The sequence below is a fragment of the Notechis scutatus genome, chromosome 11 (assembly GCF_049901735.1).
Source record: "Notechis scutatus isolate UNSWTSFEM ecotype Mainland chromosome 11, rNotScu1.2, whole genome shotgun sequence".
NCBI classification, from domain to species: domain Eukaryota; kingdom Metazoa; phylum Chordata; class Lepidosauria; order Squamata; family Elapidae; genus Notechis; species Notechis scutatus.
In genome coordinates this window covers 5,483,062-5,504,253 of record NC_142019.1, presented here as the reverse complement: position 1 = coordinate 5,504,253, position 21,192 = coordinate 5,483,062, and the positions used below count along the sequence as shown (strand labels likewise).

The 21,192-nt window shown below is 42.3% G+C and overlaps 1 protein-coding gene across 1 annotated transcript; it reads left to right on the top strand.

The window, feature by feature from the left end:
* The first annotated feature begins 1,404 nt into the window (after positions 1 to 1,404).
* Positions 1,405 to 21,015, top strand: HDC (histidine decarboxylase). The gene is made up of 12 exons (XM_087972645.1): positions 1,405 to 1,494; positions 2,672 to 2,844; positions 4,883 to 4,996; positions 8,485 to 8,607; positions 10,096 to 10,230; positions 12,098 to 12,241; positions 13,112 to 13,178; positions 15,830 to 15,992; positions 16,098 to 16,188; positions 16,923 to 17,021; positions 18,452 to 18,553; positions 20,147 to 21,015. Exons 1-12 carry the CDS (start codon positions 1,467 to 1,469, stop codon positions 20,846 to 20,848), a joined length of 1,941 nt encoding a protein of 646 aa, XP_087828771.1. The 5' UTR covers positions 1,405 to 1,466; the 3' UTR covers positions 20,849 to 21,015.
* The last annotated feature ends 177 nt before the right edge of the window (positions 21,016 to 21,192 follow it).

Here is a 21,192-nt window from a genome sequence, read left to right as displayed (position 1 = left end):
GAAGCTTCAGTCCTAGGGAAGGTTCCACTCTGAGATCTAAAGATTAGCTATAAAGCAAGAAATCCAAAGGTTTCCTGCTTTCTAACTAATCTAAATCTCCTGGCACAGCAGAACAGCTGATGGTCAGGAAAAGAAAAAAGAAAAAATAGCAACTTAGCAGGCAAGTTTGCAGGTAAGGAGTGAGTGGGCGGAGAGGTTTCCTGCAGGCCATGTGGGCGATGCAGCCTTGTGTTCCCATGCAGCCTGGATTAATTGCTTTGGAGGGGGTTGCTCTGGGGTTGACATTTCTCTGCAGACCACCAAAATTTTCTCGCAGACCACCAGTGGGCTGCGGCTCACCGATTGGCAACCACTGGTCTAAGGCAGGGCTCTCCAAACTTGGCAACTTATGGATTTGTGGATTTTAACTCCCAGAATTCCCCAACTAGGCATGCTAGCTGGATGAGGAATTCTGAGAGTAGAAGTCCATAAGTATTAAAGCTGCCAAATTTGGAGACCCCTAGAAGCAATAAGAAGAGAGCTGGGACTGTCGTCTGTTTCTACAAGAAATTTAAGACGTATGTGGCTGGCCTCTGTGTGAGAAACAAAATTGTATTTTGGGTCTCTTATCCTGCAACGTCTTCTTTCCTTCTCATATTGTAAGAAAGAAACAGTGTCTGCTCCTGCCAGAATAGATATCTTGAGGGCCAAGGTAAGTGGAAAGAACAGTATGTAGTAAGATGTTGGGATAATAAATGTGGTCACAACCATTTTTAGCGTCGTATCCGTGTCACATTTTAAGATAATAGAAAGCTGTTGAGATCCTGTGAGACATTGATAACTTACTTACTTGTGGAATAAGTTTATCTAGATTGCTGTTTCCTGATGTGTGATGACTAACTTTAGACTTTGGGTATTGCAAGCTCATCTTTTATCTGACTGTGTGTATCTTTTCACACATTTGGACCCCTTCTTGACACTGTTTTGAATAATCTTTGGGCAATCTTCCTTTGGTATTTTGCTCTGTCTTTCTCTCTCTCTTTCCCAAACATGGCATCAACTAAAACCAACCAAATCTGGTCTTCTGTAGTTTAATTATACAGCATTTTCCTAGAAGACGATTGCTGAATTTATTTTCAATACCCAAGCATTTGACAATTTAATGCTCTTCTGTGCTGTCTCTGTGCGTGGATTAACTAGCTTCACCATTACTGTTACTGTTTGTTATTGGCCAGGATGTATGTTGTTTCCTGCTGTAGTAATGTAATGAACGGGACTCCAATTTGCTGAATATCAAAGCCCGTGAAGCAAATGGGGAGGTTTCATCAGAGGGTGATTTCCTAATAATTTGCTGACGTAACGTTTGATAGACATGGCAGATAGAAGATATAAAAGGGTGCAGGATGAAGGCAACTCAGCTGAGCAAATAGCTATCTGCAGTCCACAGATAACCATTAGAGAAAGAAGCAGTCTTTGAAAAAGCCTACATGGACCAGGAAGAATACAGGTGGAGAGGTGAGTCTGGGAAGGGGCACGCAAGGAGATTTGTACAATGGATTCTCATTTGGGCCGGGGATGCATTCAGCTCACTTCCATTTTCTGAACAAGATCAGGTAAGTCCACTCAACTATTGATGGCTGCAGAAATGAAACGCCCATGTTTAAAAAACAGAGCACCTGTCTAAACCAGGTGCAAACTGATCTAAGAGGAGGAGGCTGCTGCTTTTATAGTTTACCTGCAATTTTTTTAGGAGCATCTTATGATAGTCCAGCCTTCGCCCAAAGAGTTCATTTAGGTGTCCTCCAGAGGTCTTGGATCTCAAGGACATCAGCACCAGCCAATGCAGATGATCGAGAGGGATTGAAGGACTAATTGTTCAAACCATCTTAGAAGGGGACTATATAACCTATTTCTGCCTTATTCCACCACTGGCCATGACATGGTGATGTATGATCCTCGGATATTGCCAAACATCAACTGATTGCAACTCCTTCCCATACTAGCTGGAGTTGATGGTAATCAGATTCCAAAGGTGCTTTTTCAGGAGGCAACTGGACTTTCTTGTTTTTCTTTGAAGGCCTTTCACTTCTCATCCAAGAAGCTTCTTCAGCTCTGACAGGATAGTGGAGAATGGAAGATTCAGTCAGAGCTGAAGAAGCTTCTTGGATGAGAAGTGAAAGGCCTTCAAAGAAAAACAAGAAAGTCCAGTTGCCTCCTGAAAAAGCACCTTTGGAATCTGATTACCATGACCTTGATGACTGAGAATCTCCACAGACTAATTAGATTCCACCAATTCTTGAAGAGGCAAATATCTTTTCTTCTTTATTTTGCAGCTCCAAAGATAGGCATGATTTCTTACAGGTAAATTCTTTTTCATTCACTCGCTGCAATGGTTGGCTGCATATGGGATTGGACACTGTATGCGTGTAGATACAGTGTGTGTATGTAGATTTACTCAGAAATAAACCCCTCTATAAAACTTACGTAAAGCATGTGTGGCTAAAGACTGCATTTGTGACTACTCATTTCCTGTTTAGCTCTGAGGACATCAGTAGGCAAACTTCTTAGAGAGATTCTATTGATGCTTATCGTGCTATATGTGCAAAGTTATGGCAGTCACAACATGGATGTGCAAAATGTCCCCAATGGGCAGGAATGGTGTTTGTGAGCTCTCCTTGCTACCGCTTCCTAGGGAAAGAGATGGTGGACTACATCTGCCAGTACCTCACCAACATCCGGGAACGGCGAGTATATCCCAATGTGCAACCAGGTTACATGAGAGATCAGTTGCCGGATGGAGCCCCCTTGGAGCCAGAAAGCTGGGATAATATCTTCAGAGACATAGAGAACATCATTATGCCTGGGGTAAGGACAGGTGTGCATGTTGTGAGAAAAGGGGTGCTTGTAAAGGAATGGTCTCCCCCCCCTCCTAGCATTCTCTAGATGTGATGTGACTTCAGCTCTTAGAACCTTTACCAGCAGGGCCAATGGGCAGAAAGGAAAGGATGGAGAACTGGACAACCTTACTATGCACCTCAGGGGCTGCCACAAAGAAGAGGGAGTCAGTCAAACTATTCTCCAAAGCACCTGAAGGCAGGACAAGAAGCAACAGGTGGGAACTAATCAAGGAGAAAAGCAACTTAGAACCAAGGAGAAATTTCCTGGCAGTTAGAACAATTAACCAGTGGAACAACTTGCCTCCAGAAGTTGTAAATGCTCCAACACTGGAAGTTTTTAAAAAGATGTTGGATAACCATTTGTTTGAAGTGATGTAGGGTTTCCTCCCTAGGCAGGGGGTGGGACTAGAAGACCTCCAAGGTCCCTTCCAACTCTGTTATTCTATTCTATTCTATTCTATTCTATTCTATTCTATTCTATTCTGTTCTGTTCTGTTCTATTCTACATATACATATACATATATACATATATACATATATACATATATACATATACACATATACACATATATACATATATACATATATACATATATACATATACATTTACATTTACATATACATATATATCATATACAGTCAACACGCAGAAACCATTGACCCAGATATTGGATCCCGATTCCTATCCATTTGCAAGCATGGCCCCATGATCAGGGATGATAGGAGTCATGGCACAATTTTTTAAAGGGTGACACACATTTACCGTTCCTAATTCAGCTGGTCACAGTTTGGTTTTTAAGAAGAGATTGGACAACCATTTGTCTGAAATAGTACATAGGGTCTCCTGTCCCAAAGATACTTTTTCAGGAGGCAACTGTCATTATATCATAACTGTCATTATGATATCATAATATCATATATGATATTATATATCCCAGATATCTGAGGGAGAAGAGAAATTCTAACCAAAATAAAGGATCTAGCTGCAGATATATATTCTGTTGATTTCTCAAAAGAACTATATTTTTATGCCTTGGTAATTCACCTCTGAGAGTGATACTTGAACTGAGGAGGACAGTCTAATTTCTCAGTGCTCTTAAAATGGAGAAGAACAATCTTGGCGAGTTTCTTCAGCTATCGCTTTCATCTCACAGAGAACATCTTTATACAGCAGATCTGAATATGCCAGTACCGATTCATCACTGCACCCAGCATCAGATATGTTTTGATAACAGTGACAAAAAACAGACTCTTTTTTTTGAGCAACTTTCCATGCCCTCCCTCGTTAGATATGACAAATCGGAACCAAGCACCATTTTCTCTTTACAATGCAGGATCATCAGTTTGTATGATTGAGATCAGTGTTAGGCTTAAACAAGTGTAACTGTCACTCAGTTACATTCCATTAGCCATCTTTACTGGTTTTTGAAGTCATCCTTCCCAGCAGTCTTCCAGATGCCATGGAGGGAACTCCCAAATACACATCTGGAGAGTTAGAGAATGCTGCTCCAAACACAAAGAAGTTCTTACTGGATGATAGATAGATAGATAGATAGATAGATAGATAGATAGATAGATAGATAGATAGATAGATACTCACACAACAGGTGAAGAAGGGTTGCCTCATTGGCTATGAGACCTGATAGTTGTACAATTACCTGTTGCATCACAATTTATCTTCTTGATTAAAGACAACATCTCCTTCCAGTTAACCTAAGGTCTTTATGGATGGATCTATATCATTTTCTTGGTAGCATTATGCACGTACTTTGCTGTTGTCTTATTCTGACATAGCTAAGTTTCCAATCCAGAACAGCATTAGCCAAGGACAGCCAGCTGTTCAAGCAATTTTTGCATTATCAGGGGACAAAGAAAAATAAGAATCCCGAGAGTTTCCTTTCTTTTGCCTGGACAGTTTAATTTCATTGTCCTGTCTTTCTTTCCATCCTCTTCATTTCATGCTGGGCCAGCTCATCTTATTTTTCTGTGCTCCTCTCTTCTTTTAGGTTGTCCATTGGCAAAGTCCACAAATGCACGCGTATTTCCCAGCTCTGACTTCCTGGCCTTCACTCCTTGGAGATATGCTAGCAAATGCTATTAACTGTTTGGGATTTACTTGGGTAAGTAATTCCAGCATTAAGATCTTCTGCTCAAAACCCCAGCATCTCAAACACACACACGCACACACAAAACAAACTCCAGGGCAAATCACAATTCACACACTGCATATAAAGCAGAGTAGTATTAGATAGTGTCAATGTAGCAGGTAGTGCAATATAGTGGTTAAGGTCATTTTGCACATGCTCAGAGTTTATACAGTCATAATATACAAGCACCATGGATCGATCAATTACCTATAACATTCCTTAAACTTTCCACGTGGTTAAACTAAATAAGAAAAAAGAGAGAGAGAATCTTTTGAAGGTTAGCTGAAAAGCGATAGCATTTAAAGCATAGTAACTGGGAAATTCTGGGAAATGAAGTTCACATAACTTTGCCAAGTTTGAAAAACACCGAGTAGCCAGGTGTGGAGAATGCCAAGTGTTCTGCCTTTGCTTTCGGTTTCAAACCGACTCAAAACTTTGGGTGCTTTTTCAGAAACTCCTGCCTTAATAAACAGCGAAGCAGTATGTAGGTTGCTCAATCTATATTTCAGAATATTTGTCTACAAATCATTTTTCCTGACAAACTCTTAGAAAGGGGTCACACTAGAAGACTGGTGTCTGCTTACGACGGATCAGGAGATATCCAGCAAGGTCAATGAGTTGGTTTACTCTTGAGTTGTGCATTACGTGGTAAGGAAAGCCTGTAAAAATTGCACGATGACAAAACTTATTCAGAAGCCGAGCAGAAGGAAATGACGGTAGCTAGGAATGAAGTCTGCTAGCAGGAGGAGGCACGATGCGACAGGCAGTCTCTCTTCCGAGTAAACAAAATGCCCACAATTTGAGGAAGCACTTTAAGTGGTGAGGTGTTTCCCTTCTCTTGCAGGGACAACTTATCCTTCCCCCACAGACATGACAGCTGAGTTCTCTACTAAACCTAGGAAACCTCCAAAGCTCAGTCCCACCTGTGGCCAGATGGGGTACAGGTAGTCCTTGACTTACAACAGTTCATTTTGTCACTGTTCAAAGTTACAACAGCACTGAAAAAGTGTCCGTTTTTCACACTTACAACCATTACAGCATCCCCATGGTCGCCTGATCAAAATTCTGGTCAACTGACTCATGTTTATGATGGTTACAGTGTTCCAGGGTCATGTGTGATCCCCTTTTGTGACCATCTGACAAGTGAAGTCAACGAGGAAGCCAGAATCACTTAACAACTGTGTCACTAACTTAACAACGGCAGTGATTCACTTAACAACTGTGGCCAGAAAAGTCATAAAATGGGGGAAAACTCATTTAACAACTGATTTGTTTAGCAACAAAAATTTTGGGCTCAACTGAAGTCATAAGTTGAGAGCTACCTACACTTCACGGATCATTTAAATGATTCTCACTATTTAGAAGGCCTTTGTCACTGAATTGTTTCTAGTCAACAAGTTTGATTGATTGATTTGTTTTTATTCACTTAACAATCATGTTGATATCAGTGATTCACTTAGCAGCTGTGGCAAGAAAGGTTGTAAAATGGGACAAAGTTAGCAAATGACTCACATAACAACCAAAATGTTGAGCTCAACTGTGGTTATAAGTCGAGGACTACCTCTGCAAAGGACCTTTTTCAGTCCACAAATGACTATTATTGCAGTAAATGTTGAGGGCCTGTCTGTGTGTAAAGGAAGAACTTGGTTGTGGGACTTGTGCCACAAACATAACTGCGATGCCCTGTGTGTATAGGAGACCCACAGACACAATCATAAGAAAAGACCTAAAATTTGTGAAGCCTGGTGCCCAGGTTTGGCCCACAACAACATCAGGAACAAATAATACAGAACAGTGATGGTAAACCTTTTTGGCACCGAGTGCCCATTGCGCGCTTACCCAAAATGTAACGTGCGCTGTTCATGCATGCGCCCCCCCTGCATTCACATGTATGCTCCTATGCATGCATGTGTGCGCCCCTTGTGTATGCACCCCACCCCCCTTATGTGCCCTGACCCACTCATGTGCTCTGCCCCCCTCATGCCCCGCCCCCTGCAGATGCACGGCAGAGACCAGAAGATCAGCTGGCTGGCAGGAGGCGTGTGCGCATGTGTGGCAGAGCTGAGCTGGGGTAATGGCGTGCATGCCCACAGAGAGCCAAAAGTTTGCCACCACCGACATAGAAGTAAGAACTGTAGAGCTGGTCCCTTCAGCATGTAAACCTATGAGATGTATTTAGTATTTATTTGATTTGCCAAGCGATTATAAGATAATAGGTATAAGTATAAACATAGTTAGGAATACATGAAATGGATACATATAAGAAAAATAAAAGGAACAATAGGACAGGGACGGTAGGCACATTGGTGCGCTTATGCACGCTCCCTACAGACCTCTTAGGAAAGGGGTGAGGTCAACAGTAGACAGTCTAAGGTTAAAGTTTTTGGGGTTTGGGGAAGAAACCACAGAGTCAGGTAGAGTATTCCAGATATTGACCACTCTGTTGCTGAAGTCGTATTTTCTGCAATCAAGTTTGGTGCGGTTAACCTTGAGTTTGTATCTATTGTGTGCTCTTGTGTTGTTATGGTTGAAGCTGAAGTATTCGTTTGCAGGTAGGACATTGCAATGTATGATTTTATATACTATACTTAGATCAGACCGGAGGCAGCGTAGTTCTAGGTTGTCGAGGTCTAGAATTTCAAGTCTGGTGGCATAAGGTATTCTGCAATGAGTAGAGGAGTGGAGAACTCTTCTTGTGAAATATTTCTGGACTTTTTCAATTGTGTTAATATCAGATACATGATATGGGTTCCAGACTGATGAGCTGTATTCAAGTATAGGTCTAACAAATGTTTTGTATGCTCTAGTTAGTAGTGTGATATTACCAGAGAAAAAGCTACGTAGGGTTAGATTAACAACTCTTAATGCCTTTTTGGCTATGTAGTTACAGTGGACTCTAGCACTTAGGTCATTTGAGATGAGTACTCCAATGTCTCCTAGAGTAGACAAACTCCTTAAAATGCCCTTGGAAGAAAACATTCAGAGCAGCCAAACTGACCCAGAGTGGCCACAGGGAGAAGATTCAGCCAAGAACCTGTGGTCAAGCAAACCAAACTGTTTCTGTCCACCCACCATATATCAGACATAACACAGCTGGCAAGCTTATTTAGTAGGGACAAGTGATAAATAATAAGAAAGGGCACAGAGATGGGTTTATCTGAAATATTCCAATGTCACGTGTCTTCCCTTTTCTTTGTCTAGTCTTTACAATGTAAACTTCTGGTTCTGCTTTTGCCCACGGCTGTTAGGCAAAGTATGAAGAACACAATCTATCTGTCGTGTGCAAAAGCAAAAGAATGTTGCATCTTCAAAGGGATTTGGTTGCTTTAAGATAGCCAGGTTTTGGCTACAACCCCGTGCAATGTGCTGAAAGAAAAAAAAACATTAAGCATTGCTACATCAAGAGCTCCTCACCTTCATCCAATGCGATGCTGTTACTCACTGTATTTTCTTCCTTTAAGGCATCCAGTCCAGCTTGCACAGAACTGGAAATGAACGTGATGGATTGGTTGGCTCAAATGATGGGTCTTCCGGAAACATTCTTGCATTATCATCCAGGCAGCAAAGGTGGTGGCATTTTGCAGGTAAACGAGTAGATTAATGGATTGATCGGTTGAGTGAGTGATTTAATGTGCCTACCCATTTCCCATGTGACTGATTCTCAAGGTTCACTGTTGTTAATCTGAGCACAGCAATAGCACTTATATACCGCTTTGCAGTGCTTTGCAGCCTTCTCTAAGCGGTTTACAAAGTCAGCCTATTGCCCCCAACAATCTGGGTCCTCATTTTACCCACCTGGGAAGGAGGGAAGGCTGAATTAACCTGGAGCCAATCAGAATCAAACTCCAGGAGCGAGCAATGAGTTAGCCTGCTTAGAACACATAGCTGCCTCTGGTAGTCCTTTGGCCAATTTGGTGACGTCCAAATATGTTGGCGCAACAAATTCCAAAACTCACTTGCAGGAAGGTTGGAAATCATAGAATTGGAGAGGATCTTAGAGGCCATCTACTCTCTAGTTCCAACACAAATTTAAAATGCCTTTATACCTTCTGAATAAATTTTCTGGTGTCGTATACCAACAGAACATCCTTTTATGAACCTTCTCTGTAAGATTATAACACAATGTAAGTTTAAATTCTTTCATATTTTCCCATTCTTCTACAGTGGTACCTTGGTACTCAACTGCTTTGAAACTCATTGAATCTGACACGCAATGCATTTTGACCTGAAAACTTTGTCCCAGTACTCATTGCTTGTTTGCTACTCAACGCACAGGCTAGAACCTGTCAGCGTCAGCTGCCTTGTTCCTTATGGGAAAAATTTGGTACTCATCACTTTTGGTACTTATCACATCTCCCGGAAGCAATTAAGATGAATTCTGAGGTATCACAGTATCTGCATACTCTCACCAATTTTTGTACCCCATGTTATCGTACATTCTTTTTACTTGTTCTTCTTCCATTTCAAATTTTAATAGAAGTTTATACATTTTAGCCCCTTGCTTAGCAATGCTAATTCTGGCCTCAAAGGTGGTTATACGTTGAAGAGTACCTGTAATTAAGTGGCTACAGAGAGGCTGATTTGCAGGAAGTCATAAATCTTCCTTCAGCCAGGAACTACAGGTGTCATTTGCCCGTCTGCAGTAAGATTTCATAATCAGATTCTTGCAGAGACCACAGACACAATAAAAGCGGAGCGCTTTGAGAAGTGAATATTATTTGTGACTAATAGACTGTCTCTGGAATGACAGAGGAGATGCAGTCCAGTGTTCTCCAGATCTTTCAGCTTTCAATTCTGCATGGCGATGGCAAAGGATTATGGGCCAAAATATCTGGAGGAGTGAAGTGTGTGTGTACCATTGCTCTAAGATGAAGTGATCTATAATTTCTGCCGTTAGAAAGTCAGCAAACATTTGATGGGGGAAAATGGGAAGGAGGTTGCAACGTAGATTATGACCTTTGGAGTTTGGACATAGTCCTAGGATCTTCTTGACATTTGGAGGGACTAGGATATTTTTCACATCAAATATAAGCTATTGTTAGAGGGATTTTTTTTTCCTCTTCTCCCTATAGAGCACAGTTAGTGAATCAACTCTAATCGCTCTCCTAGCAGCCAGAAAGAATAAAATTCTTGAAATGAAAACCTCTGAGCCAAATGCAGATGATTCCATTCTGAATTCTCGCCTCATCGCCTATGCTTCTGATCAGGTGAGTTCTTACTACATATACATTCTGTGTGAAGTTGTTAAGTTTTTACTGGAACCCCATCTGGGGAAATAATAATAATCATGGTCAACAGAGGCAGGGAAGAGAAGCCAAAAATGACGGTGGCCATAACTATGCCCTAGAAATAGAAATGCAGAATAGAATACGGAATAACCGTTGGAAGGGACCTTGAAGGTCATCTGGTCCAGGGGTTGCCAACCTTTTGGACCTCAGGGACCACCAAACTCATAATTTTAAATCCTGCGGACCAGAGACTCTGGGAAAATCCCAAAAAAAGTCTGCAGGAAAATTCCCCACCCCGTTTGCCTACTGATCGATCATTCTTTATTTGGGATCGCAGGATACCGTCTCCAGCTCTGTTCTCAGGGGGAGAGAGAAAGAAAGACTTTTGGCTTCATGCAAGGAAAGCAGCAGCAGCAGCAGAAGTCTTTCTTTTTCTCCCCCAAACTCCGCCAGAAATGAGTCTTTGTGAGGTTTGTCATGCTGGCAGCAGGAGCAGGAGGACTTGCAGGGTCCCAAAGACTCACTTCTGGCAGAGTTTGGGGGAGAGAAAGAAAGACTTTGGCTGTTTTCTTTGCATGCAGCCAAAAGCAGAAGAAAGAAGCAGAAAGAAGCAGCCGGGTGGCCAGGCGAGGCGCATGGGGCAAGTTCCCCCCGTCTGCCCTTTCCCCACTCCCCTCACTACCTTGTGTTGTTCACAATGCAAGTGACACAACTCTTGTGTTCCCACGCAGCCTAGATTAATTGCTTTGGGGTGACATTTTTCTGCAGACCACCAAAATTTTGTCACAGACCACCCACAGGTTGGTGACCACTGATCTAGTCCAACCCTCTGCTCTAGCAGGGGACCCTATTCTGGACAAAATGGATGTCCAATCTTTTCTTGAAAGCCTCTAGTGATGGAGCACCCATCTAGAGGCAAAAACCATTCCATTGATTACTTGTTCTTGCTGTCAGGAAATTATCCTTAGTTCTAGGTTGGATCTCTCTTTATTAAGCTTCCACCCATTACTTCCTGCTTCCTGTTCATATCTGTCACATGCACATCCACCTCTTTCACACATGTAAATACATCGGAGCCTGGAACATCGGCTTTTTTCATGCAGCTGTGTTCTCCGATGGGAACAGGACATGCAACAGGTTTAACTAACCAACTCGTAAATTGTTAAATGTATGTTTTACCAACAAAGAAATAAAGGGAGACTAGTATAGATCTATTTCAAGCTATTTAGCTCTCATCAGCTAGCCATACCCTTCTGAGATTCGAACCCGGGCTACATACATATTAGGTAGATGTATTAACCTCTAACCCACGGGCTTCCCTTGCTTTGTTGGCTATAGCAGGGGAGAGTAAGTGTTTTTTTCTGGTGGGATCGGTATGCTTCATCCCAGAATTGGGTAGACCAGGTTGCCCTGACAGACCAGTCCCACAGGAGAAAAAACACTCGGCTGGTAAATTCTTCCTTATTTATTATTCTGTGTTTCCCCATATATATTTTCTGAACAGCAGGAGGCAGCCTTGCCTAGGAATGGTAGGTTTGAGGCACCTGAGACGCAGACAGGAAAGGATGCAAAGGAAGCTAATCAAGGACAGAAGCAACCTAGAACTAAGGAGAAATCTCCTGACAGTTAGAACAATAAATCAGTGGAACAAGTTGTCCCCAGAAGTTGTGAATGCTCCAACACTGGAGGTTTTTAAGAAAAGATCGAGCAGCCATTTGCCTGGAATAGCATAGCGTTTCCTGTTTGAGCAGAAAGTTGGACTAGAAGACCTCAAAGGTCCTTTCCTGTTATCCTTCATTCTGTCATCCTCCACGGATTGTCTCCAATCAGTGTCTTGTTTATCCAGGCTCATTCCTCCGTCGAAAAGGCAGGTTTGATTTCCCTTGTGAAAATGAGGTTTCTGCCGGTGGATGAGAATTTTGCCTTGAGAGGTGAAACCCTGAGCAAAGCTATGGAGGAGGATCGTAGCCGTGGTTTGGTGCCTATCTTTGTAAGTGTTGTTTGTTCTCGCTCTCTCTGGGTGGTATGACGTTGCTCCATCCCATCTGAAAAGCAAGCAGGGATTTTTTCCTGCTACCCTATCGCAGAGTTAAAGGGAGATTTGCGTCGTCCTTGACTTAGGACCATTCAAAGTTACAAAAAAATAATGACCTGCGTTTGTGGCCGTTTGCAGATGGGTTTAATGTTTAACAAATACATATCATTGTTTTTATTATGTTTAATTCGTCAAAGAACTTTCCCTTTTTCAAATTGCAATACTGTAGGCAGCGGATCTAAGAAAGCACGAACTATATATCAGTTAAAGTACAAAAACAGGGGAAAAAAATTAAAAACGGATAATGAATAGGGGAAGAGCTAATCACACCGAGATAGACTGAAAGGTTTTTAATCCATTGTGAAATATAAGTGTGTGTAGATAATTAGATGTTATGGGCCCAAGAGTTCTACAGTCTGATGTATCCAAAAATAGGAAGGAAGGAAGGAAGGAAGGAAGGAAGGAAGGAAGGAAGGAAGGAAGGAAGGAAGGAAGATGATGATAGAAGAAGGAAGGAAGGAGTTTGATGGGAGAGAAGAAAGGAAGGAAGGAAGGGAAGGAAGGAAGGAAGGGAAGGAAGGAAGGAAGGAAGGAAGGAAGGAAGGAAGGAAGGAAGGAAGGAAGGAAGGAAGGAAGGAAGATGATGATAGAAGGAAGGAAGGAGTTTGATGGGAGAGAAGAAAGGAAGGAAGGGAAGGAAGGAAGGAAGATACTATTTTTCCAATTCCCCTTAAGTTAAGAAGATAATTTAATTTAAGAAACTTAAATTAAGTTTCTAATTTATTTATTTTTTAAACATTTTAATAAATTTCTGGTTTTGTCTAGGTTTGTGCGACTCTCGGAACAACTGGTGTGTGTGCTTTTGACTGCCTTTCAGAACTAGGTCCAATATGTAAGTAATTATACACCCCACTTATCTAAAAGGTCCTTCCTGGGAAATCTAGTTGTTAACTAAGCCTGCTTCTCCTCCTAGTACAGATGGTCCTCGACGTACGACCACAACTGAGCCCAAAATTTATGTTGCTAAGTGAGACCTTTGTTAAGGGAGTTTTTGCCCCATTTTACAACTTTTCTCGCCACATTTGCTCAGTGGATCTCTAGCAGTTGTTAAATTAGTAACCCGGTTGTTAAGCGAACCTGGCTTCCCCATTGACTTTGCTGGTCAGAAGGTTGCAATGCAAACCGTCATAAACGTGAGTCAGTTGTCAAGCATCCAAATGTAAATCACATGACCACAGGGATGCTACAATGGTTGTAACCATGAAGAACGTTTTTCAGTGCCGTTGTAACTTTGAATGGCCACTGAGTGAGCAGTTATAAGTCGAGGACTACCTGTATTCTCAGATCCCTGATCTCCCAGGGCAGATCAGGGAAGTAGAAGAGAAATGCTTCGGGATCTTTCAGAGGGATTTCTCAGTGCAGCTCCTTCATTCAGGACAATCCTGAAGGAACCTCTTGCTTAGATATCGTAGAGCAGGATGGGCAACTATGACGGCTTTATGACTTGTGGACTTCAACTCCCAGAATTCCTGAGCTGGCGTCCTGCTTCCCTTTTCACTCTGGTCTCCATCTGTTGTCAACTCATAAAATATTTCTATGGTCTTTTTAGAGTTGCCAACAGAAAGGGAGGGGGGAGCAGTGCAGCAGCTTGGAAATCGACAGTGCATTCCATAAATATTTTCAAAGATAGTAACTAGGTGACTGAAGTTTCTGCTGCACAAAATTCTAACTGGAGAGCATGATTGACGACTCTGGACTATGGATGTGTCTCATTGGAGAATATGAATTATGAAACACCCAGGGGGGTGGGGGAAAACCAGGGTCAAGGGTGACAATGAATGATGTGTCTCAGAGTCGGCTACACCCAGGCAGTGCCAGACATGTTCACTCCCAATAAATCCTTTTTAAGTTTTGGAAGTTTGGCTTGAAACTCACAATTTAAATGGGGTAACTGCTGGAATCCTGACATCTGTCTATTTTTTTGGTTATCGTATGGATGCATTCTCTTGTTCATTTTCATTGTTAATTTCACTGTTCTATTATTTTATTTCTGTTCTGTTTACACTTCTTTCATTTTCTTGCTTTCTATTATTATAAACTGTCTGGAGTAGCCACAGGGTGAGATAGGCAGGAAATATATTTAACCAACCAACAAATAAATAAATATCATGTCCTTTGGGGGTTTGCATATGATCAGCCATCCAATAAAATGGGATTTTTGGACACAGATTTCTCTCCAGGTGCTAGGAGTGGTGCAGTGGCTCAGAGATCAGGAGGCTGTGAGTTCGATCTTAAGTAGAGACAGATATTTTACTCTCTGGGCACAATGAGAATATATCTGTTGTGGTTCGCTGGCAGCAGGTGGGGATGGCTGAGGTCTCAGAGAGCAAGGACTCAGATGAGGGGCCTGTGTGCGAGGCAGGGATGGGGCCAGGACCATCAGGGAGTGGAATGCTGCCTTTGGAGAGTGTGGTGGCTGGCGGCAGCAATGAAGAGGTCCCCGAGGAGCCCGTGGCCTGCTGGAAGGAAAGAGCAGCTGCAGCAGCATGAATGACTCGGGAGTAAGGCTGCCCCTCTTCAAGAAACCGTGGTTCTTTGCAGAAGGCAAAGAAGTTTTACACTCGAGCCTGGTGGATGTTAGGAATATCTGAGTTGGTGTTTGGAGACTCTTTGTGTTGGAATTATTGCTTAGTAACTTTATCTGGTGTTCTTGGCAGCCTTGCGAAATTTTATCGGAGCTAATTGATTTGAAGCAGCCTTTTACCTGTGAAGGAACGGGATTTGTAAAGAAACATTAAAAGGTTGTGCTGTTACCTTTGTCTCGTGTTTGCTTCCTTGTGTTCTGACCCAAACCTGATTCCAAGAGAGCAAACATAAGACAAAGGCAGCAGTATAACCTTTTTATGTGTAAGCTAAGAATCCCGTTTCTTCACAGATAAAAGGCTGTTTCCAACTAATTAGCTCCAACAAGAAAGAACCTTGCCAAGTTTTCTCAAGTCTGCCAAAAAACAACAGATAAGAAATCGTTTACAAGAGTCTTCAAATGCCAACTGTAATGTCCACGAGGCTGAGTTTCAAAATGACTTTGCTTCCTGCAAAGAACGTTCGCTTCACAGCTGGCTTTTATCTTCTTGAAGGAGGGGCCATTACCTTGCAGCCTTACTCCCGAGTTGCCTGTGCTGTTGTAACTGCTCTTTCCTATGAGCAGCCCTGCACACACGTGTACTTGGCACAGGCTCCTCAGGAACCTCCTCATCGCTGCTGCCAGCCCCCACAATCTCTGAAGGCAGCACTCCACTCCCTCATGGTCCTGGCCCCTCATCTGAGTCCTCGCTCTCCTCAGCCATCTGCACCTGCTGCCAGCTAACCACAACACCTTGGAACCAGGTTTGGGTCAGATCAATATCCGCTGAACAAACCTCCACATTGGCGACAGGAGGGGCATCCGGCCAGTAAACACTCTGCTAGATCCATTCAGTTGTCCAGTCTCCACACCGCAAGGGATTATGGGCTAATTAAAAGATGATGATGATTTCTCTCCAGGTGCTAAAGAAGGTCTTTGGCTTCATGTTGACGCTGCCTACGCTGGAACAGCATTTCTGTGTCCAGAATACCGATTTTTTCTCAAGGGAATTGAATATGCCGATTCGTTTGCCTTCAATCCTTCCAAATGGATGATGGTTCATTTTGATTGCACAGCGTTCTGGTGAGTGCCAAAAACATTCTCCATCCCTCACCCGCCTGACATTCCCAATCCGTGGAGTTCTTCCCAATCAGCTTATCTTGTTCTCTTTTTTTCGTCTTCTAAAAGGGTTAAAGATAAATACAAGCTCCAGCAAACTTTCAGTGTTAACCCTGTCTATCTCAGACACCCAAATTCTGGATCAGCGACTGATTTCATGGTGAGAACTTTCAGCTTATCCTTAAGGAAGAAGAGGGCACAAAAATCCCACCCCCCTGCAAAAAAAGAAACCAGCAATGAAAGGAATCAAAATGAGATTCAGAAGAGAATGGAATTTGTGAAGTAGATTGGTAGCATTTTCCTAGCTCGTCTCCCACTTGAAAAATGGGCAGCTAACTTATTTTACTTTTAGACACAATCTATAGATTTGTTATTGCATGAGACTCAGCTTGAAGGTGTGTGTCTGTGCAAAACACACAAAGAGTCCAATTGTCAAGTTGAAAGGGATGCAGTAGAAATTAGTAATTTTAACAAGTCAAAATTAGCTTTTGTTTAATGCTTTCCATTAATATGTGATTTTAACTAAATCTTAAACAACTTTGCTGTCATTTCATGCTGGTTGGTTCAGAACTGTTGTTGAGTGATAAGGTAGTCCATTTGCTTTCTGGCTAGTGTATCGAGTTATGCAATTATGCAGCTGCGATTCATGAAATAAACCATGGTTGAACAAACCACGATTGGGGCCAGCCTGTGAACCTTGCCATACGGTCCTTCAATTCAACAATAAATTTCCACTGAGCTGCCCACCTCTTCCCTTTTATCTGAGCCATTAAACAGAATAACAGAATTGGAAGGGACCTTGGATGTCTTCTAGTCCAACCCTTTGCTCAGGCAGGAAACCCTATACATTAATAATAATTTATTCTTATTTAAAAAGTATGGTTTCCTTTGCAGCATTGGCAAATCCCGCTGAGCCGAAGGTTTCGCTCTCTAAAACTCTGGTTTGTGATTCGCTCATTTGGTGTGAAAAAGCTTCAGGACCATGTCAGACACGTAAGTGAATTAGAAAAATAAATGTAAATAAGAATACCTTCCTGATGCGGAAGCAAAACAATATTGGACAAAAATACATATGTGGCTGGAAAAGACGATAAAGCAGCCTATTGATTTAAAACCAGAAATATTGGGGATTTTACCTGAAACTTACAGTAAAGGGAAGGCATATTTAATTATCCATGCATTAATTAACTGCAGCTAGAATTGTATCTGCACAAAATTGGAAGAGTGAAGAGACCCCTACAGATGAGAATGTGATTAGGAAAATATTAGAGTGTGCGGAAACGAATAGATTAACGCTGGCAATTAAGGAGAGAGAGCAAACTGACTACTTTATGGTATGGGATCTATTTTACCAATGGTTAAATAATAAAGGTGGAAGTTAGAAATAGGGAAACAAAATAAAGAAGATATGTTAAATATTATAGAATAGAATAGAATAGAATAGAATAGAATAGAATAGAATAGAATAGAATAGAATAGAATAGAATAGAATTCTTTATTGGCCAAGTGTGGTTGGACACACAAGGAATTTGTCTTGGTGCAAATACTCTTTGTCAAGAATCATAAGGTACAACACTTAATGATATGACTAGTATGTTGGATATTATTATGCTAATATTGTAGAATTAATATGTGGAATATTATTAAAGATTGCAGAATCAATAGTAATTTAATGAAGGAAGTTGTAGTTTTGATTATTGTTTGACAAAGATATTTGTACCCAGACAGCACACTGTTCAACTGAAGATGGAATGATTATATTAAAAATAAAAAAATTATTTATTAAAAAAAATCCTGCTGAATTTTGAGGTTGGAATTGGCTAAAAAAAATAAATCACTGGACGTCATCTTTAGGTGGGAGAGACTCCAGCTATGAGATAAGCTCTAAGGGGAAACTTTCTCGGGTCCTACAAAATACAGGTAGTCCTCGACTTACGATGGTTCATTTAGTGACCGGTCAAAGTTACAACAGCACTGGAAAAGTGACTTATGAGCTCTTTTCATACTCACAACCATTGCAGCATCCCTGTAGTCCCGTGATTGACATTCGGAGGCTTGACCACTGGTTCAGCTTTATGACGGTTGCAGTGCGGTTCCTGGGTGTGTGTGTGTCATTCTGTGACCTTCTGACAAGCACAGTCCATGAGGAAGCCAGATTTGTTCAACAACCGTGTTGCTAATTTAACAACAGCAGTGTTTCGCTGAGCAACGGTGGCAAGGAAAGTCATAAAACGGCGGCCAAACTCCCTGAACCAAGGTCTCACTTAGCAACATATATTTGGGGGCGTAAGTTGAGGAACTACCTGAATGCAGCAATCTGCTCTCCTACAAATTACAGGCAACCCTGTGTAGACGGTTCAAAGATTTGTCAGCATAGCTCTGCTATTGGAATTAATTGCTGGCTTTGTTTTCGGTAATCCCAGGGCACTGAAATGGCCAAGTATTTTGAGTCACTGCTCAGAAGCAACCCCTTGTTTGAAATCCCGGCTAAGAGGCATCTCGGACTAGTTGTTTTTCGCCTAAAGGTAACATTTCCCTATTGTATTTTACTATAACATATGCCATTCTCTTGTAGTGGGCTACTGTTCGGACCCACGCCCTTTTCCAACAAATCAAATACAATCCAAAGAGAACAGAAACCTTTTAATGCTTCTGCAAAATAATTAGCTGTGATAAGCACAAGCCTTGCCAAACTGTGCGTGTCTTGCCAAAAGATAACAGACAAGAAATAATTTGCAATACAAGAATCTTCAAATACAAACTCAGGATTCTGGAATGTCCACGAGGCTGGAGTTTCAAAACGTCTTTGCCTTCTGCAAAGAATGTTCACTTCACAGCTGGCTTTTATCTTCTTGAAGGAGGGGCCATTACCTTGCAGCCTTACTCCTAAGTCTCCTATGCTGTTGTAGCTACTCTTTCCTATGAGTAATCCTGTGCGCACGAGCATTTAGCACAGGCTCCTCGGGAACCTCCTCATTGCTGCTGCCAGCCCCCACAATCTCTGAAGGCAGCAGTCCACTCCCTAGTGGTCCTGGCCCCTCATCTGAGTCCTCAGTCTTCTCAGCCATCCACACCTGCTGCTGGCTAACCACAACAGCTTCCCTCTCTGTGCATTGGACTTCAAACCCCATCATTCTCCTCCAACATGCTGGCGGGGAATGATGGGCACTGAATTCCAGCTCCTTAGAACAGCGTCAAGTTGACAGTTATAGCAGAATAACAGAGTAACAGAGTTGGAAGGGTCCTTGGAGGTCTTCTAGTCCAACCCCCTGCTCAAGCAGGAGACCATATACCCAGTGGTGGGATTCAAACAAGTTAATAACTGTGTCATGCCCTTGTTAGAGTCGGACTCCGAGGGAGAGGAGGAACAGCCGACTGGGAGTGGAGGTGTGGCTCCAGAGGTTGTGGAGGAGGCTGGGGAAGGGCAGAGGCCGGCTGGGCAGTCAGAGAAGGACCCAGGCCCATCCCCTCTCCATCTTAGGGCACGCAGGGAGGAAGAGAGGAGGCAACAACTTGACTTACAAGAGAGGAAGCGGCCATGATCCTCCTCATTGGTTGCAGCTGGGGAGACTAGTATATAAGAGTATATATGGAATGGCGGTGAAATAACAAAAAAGACAAAACAGCATTATTAATGCCTTTCAACGGTACATGGGTATGTGTCAACTCATGAAATATTTCTATGGTCTTTTTAGAGTTGCCAACAGAAAGGGAGGGGGGAGCAGTGCGGCAGCTTGGAAATCAAAAGTGCATTCCATAAATAGTTTTCAAAGATAGTAACTAGGTGACTGAAGTTTCTGCTGCACAAAATTCTAACTGGAGAGTATGATTGATAACTCTTGGCTATGGACGTGTCCCATTGGAGAGTATGAATTATGATACACCCAGAGGGGTGGGGGAAAACCAGGGTCAAGGGTGACAATGAATGATGTGTCTCAGAGTTGGCTACACCCAGGCAGTGCTGGACCTTTTAACTCCCAATAAATCCTTTTGAAGTTTTGGAAGTTTGGCTCGAGACTCATGATTTAATTGGAGGTAACTGCCAGAACCCTGACAGGTATGTATCTTTGATTCTTTCCCAGTGGCTATTATGAGAAACTCTAATGTTTTCCCAACAGGGTCCCAACTGGATGACCGAGAAGCTCTTAAAAGACCTGAACAAATCAGGAAAGCTGTTTGTCATCCCGGCAACCATCCAGGAGAAGTTGATCATTCGTTTCACGGTAACTTCTCAGTTCACCACCCGAGAGGATATTCAGCAAGACTGGGCCCTCATCCAACAGACGGCAGTGAACATCTCCAATCCATCTCTCCTCATCCCAGAGGAGAAGGCCCAAATCCCCAATCAATTAACCAACTCCAGTTCAAAAGCAGCGGGCATCGCTCCGCCTATTTTCACAGAGAAAGAAAAGGGTAAAGTGGTCCCTTTCAGCAGAATAACCATGCAGCCTCGTAGAGGATCTCTCAACTCTTCGTTGTCACTATTGAACGCATACATCCCAAAGGCCAAAGAGCCTCATTTAGATGAGGGCTTCACAGAAAACAGCCGACATCTGACCAACTGTGACTTGCCTTCTGCCTTGAGTTTTTCCACTCAAAACAAGAAAAAAACTGTCCGTTCCTTCAGCTTGGACAGTCCTTTGGAGAACATACCTTGCGCAAGCAGGAAATTCCTCTCCAAGCTGCCCAAAGAAATCCTGATGATCAAGAAAGAAGATCTGAAGAAACAACCCCAGTTTTACCACATGCCCAGTTTTCCTGAATGCACCATTCAGTGTGGTCTCCAACTGCCCTGTTGTCCTCTTCAGACAATTATCTAGCTCTTAAGAGCCTTCTTCCAAAGTATGACAACCTAAGTCTGATTATTTGTATGCAATATTATAATCTATGGCCCAGTAATATCATAATTGCTGATCTTATTTTTTTTTAAAAAAGAGCCTGTATACCGAGCAAGTTCATAAAGTAAATAAACAAATTAGTCTTGGCACGTAGAGTTTCAGTTTTCATTTCAGGCATATCGATTCCACAGATTGATTATTGATTTGGTCCACACTATGTTGAGACATGGTTTTATTGAATAACCCACTCCGAGTCAAATTCAAGCTAAGCCACAAACCACAGCAAATGCAAACATTCAAGAGATACTACCCATTGTCTTCCTTTG

Bases quoted from the DNA above. Each gene is read 5' to 3' on its own strand.
- HDC (XM_087972645.1), top strand. From the start codon at position 1,467: ATGGACCAGGAAGAATACAGGTGGAGAG. The intron at 13,179-15,829 runs GTAAGTAATTAT...ATTTCTCTCCAG, and splicing joins TTCAGAACTAGGTCCAATAT to GTGCTAAAGAAGGTCTTTGG. The intron at 16,189-16,922 runs GTGAGAACTTTC...TTTCCTTTGCAG, and splicing joins GATCAGCGACTGATTTCATG to CATTGGCAAATCCCGCTGAG.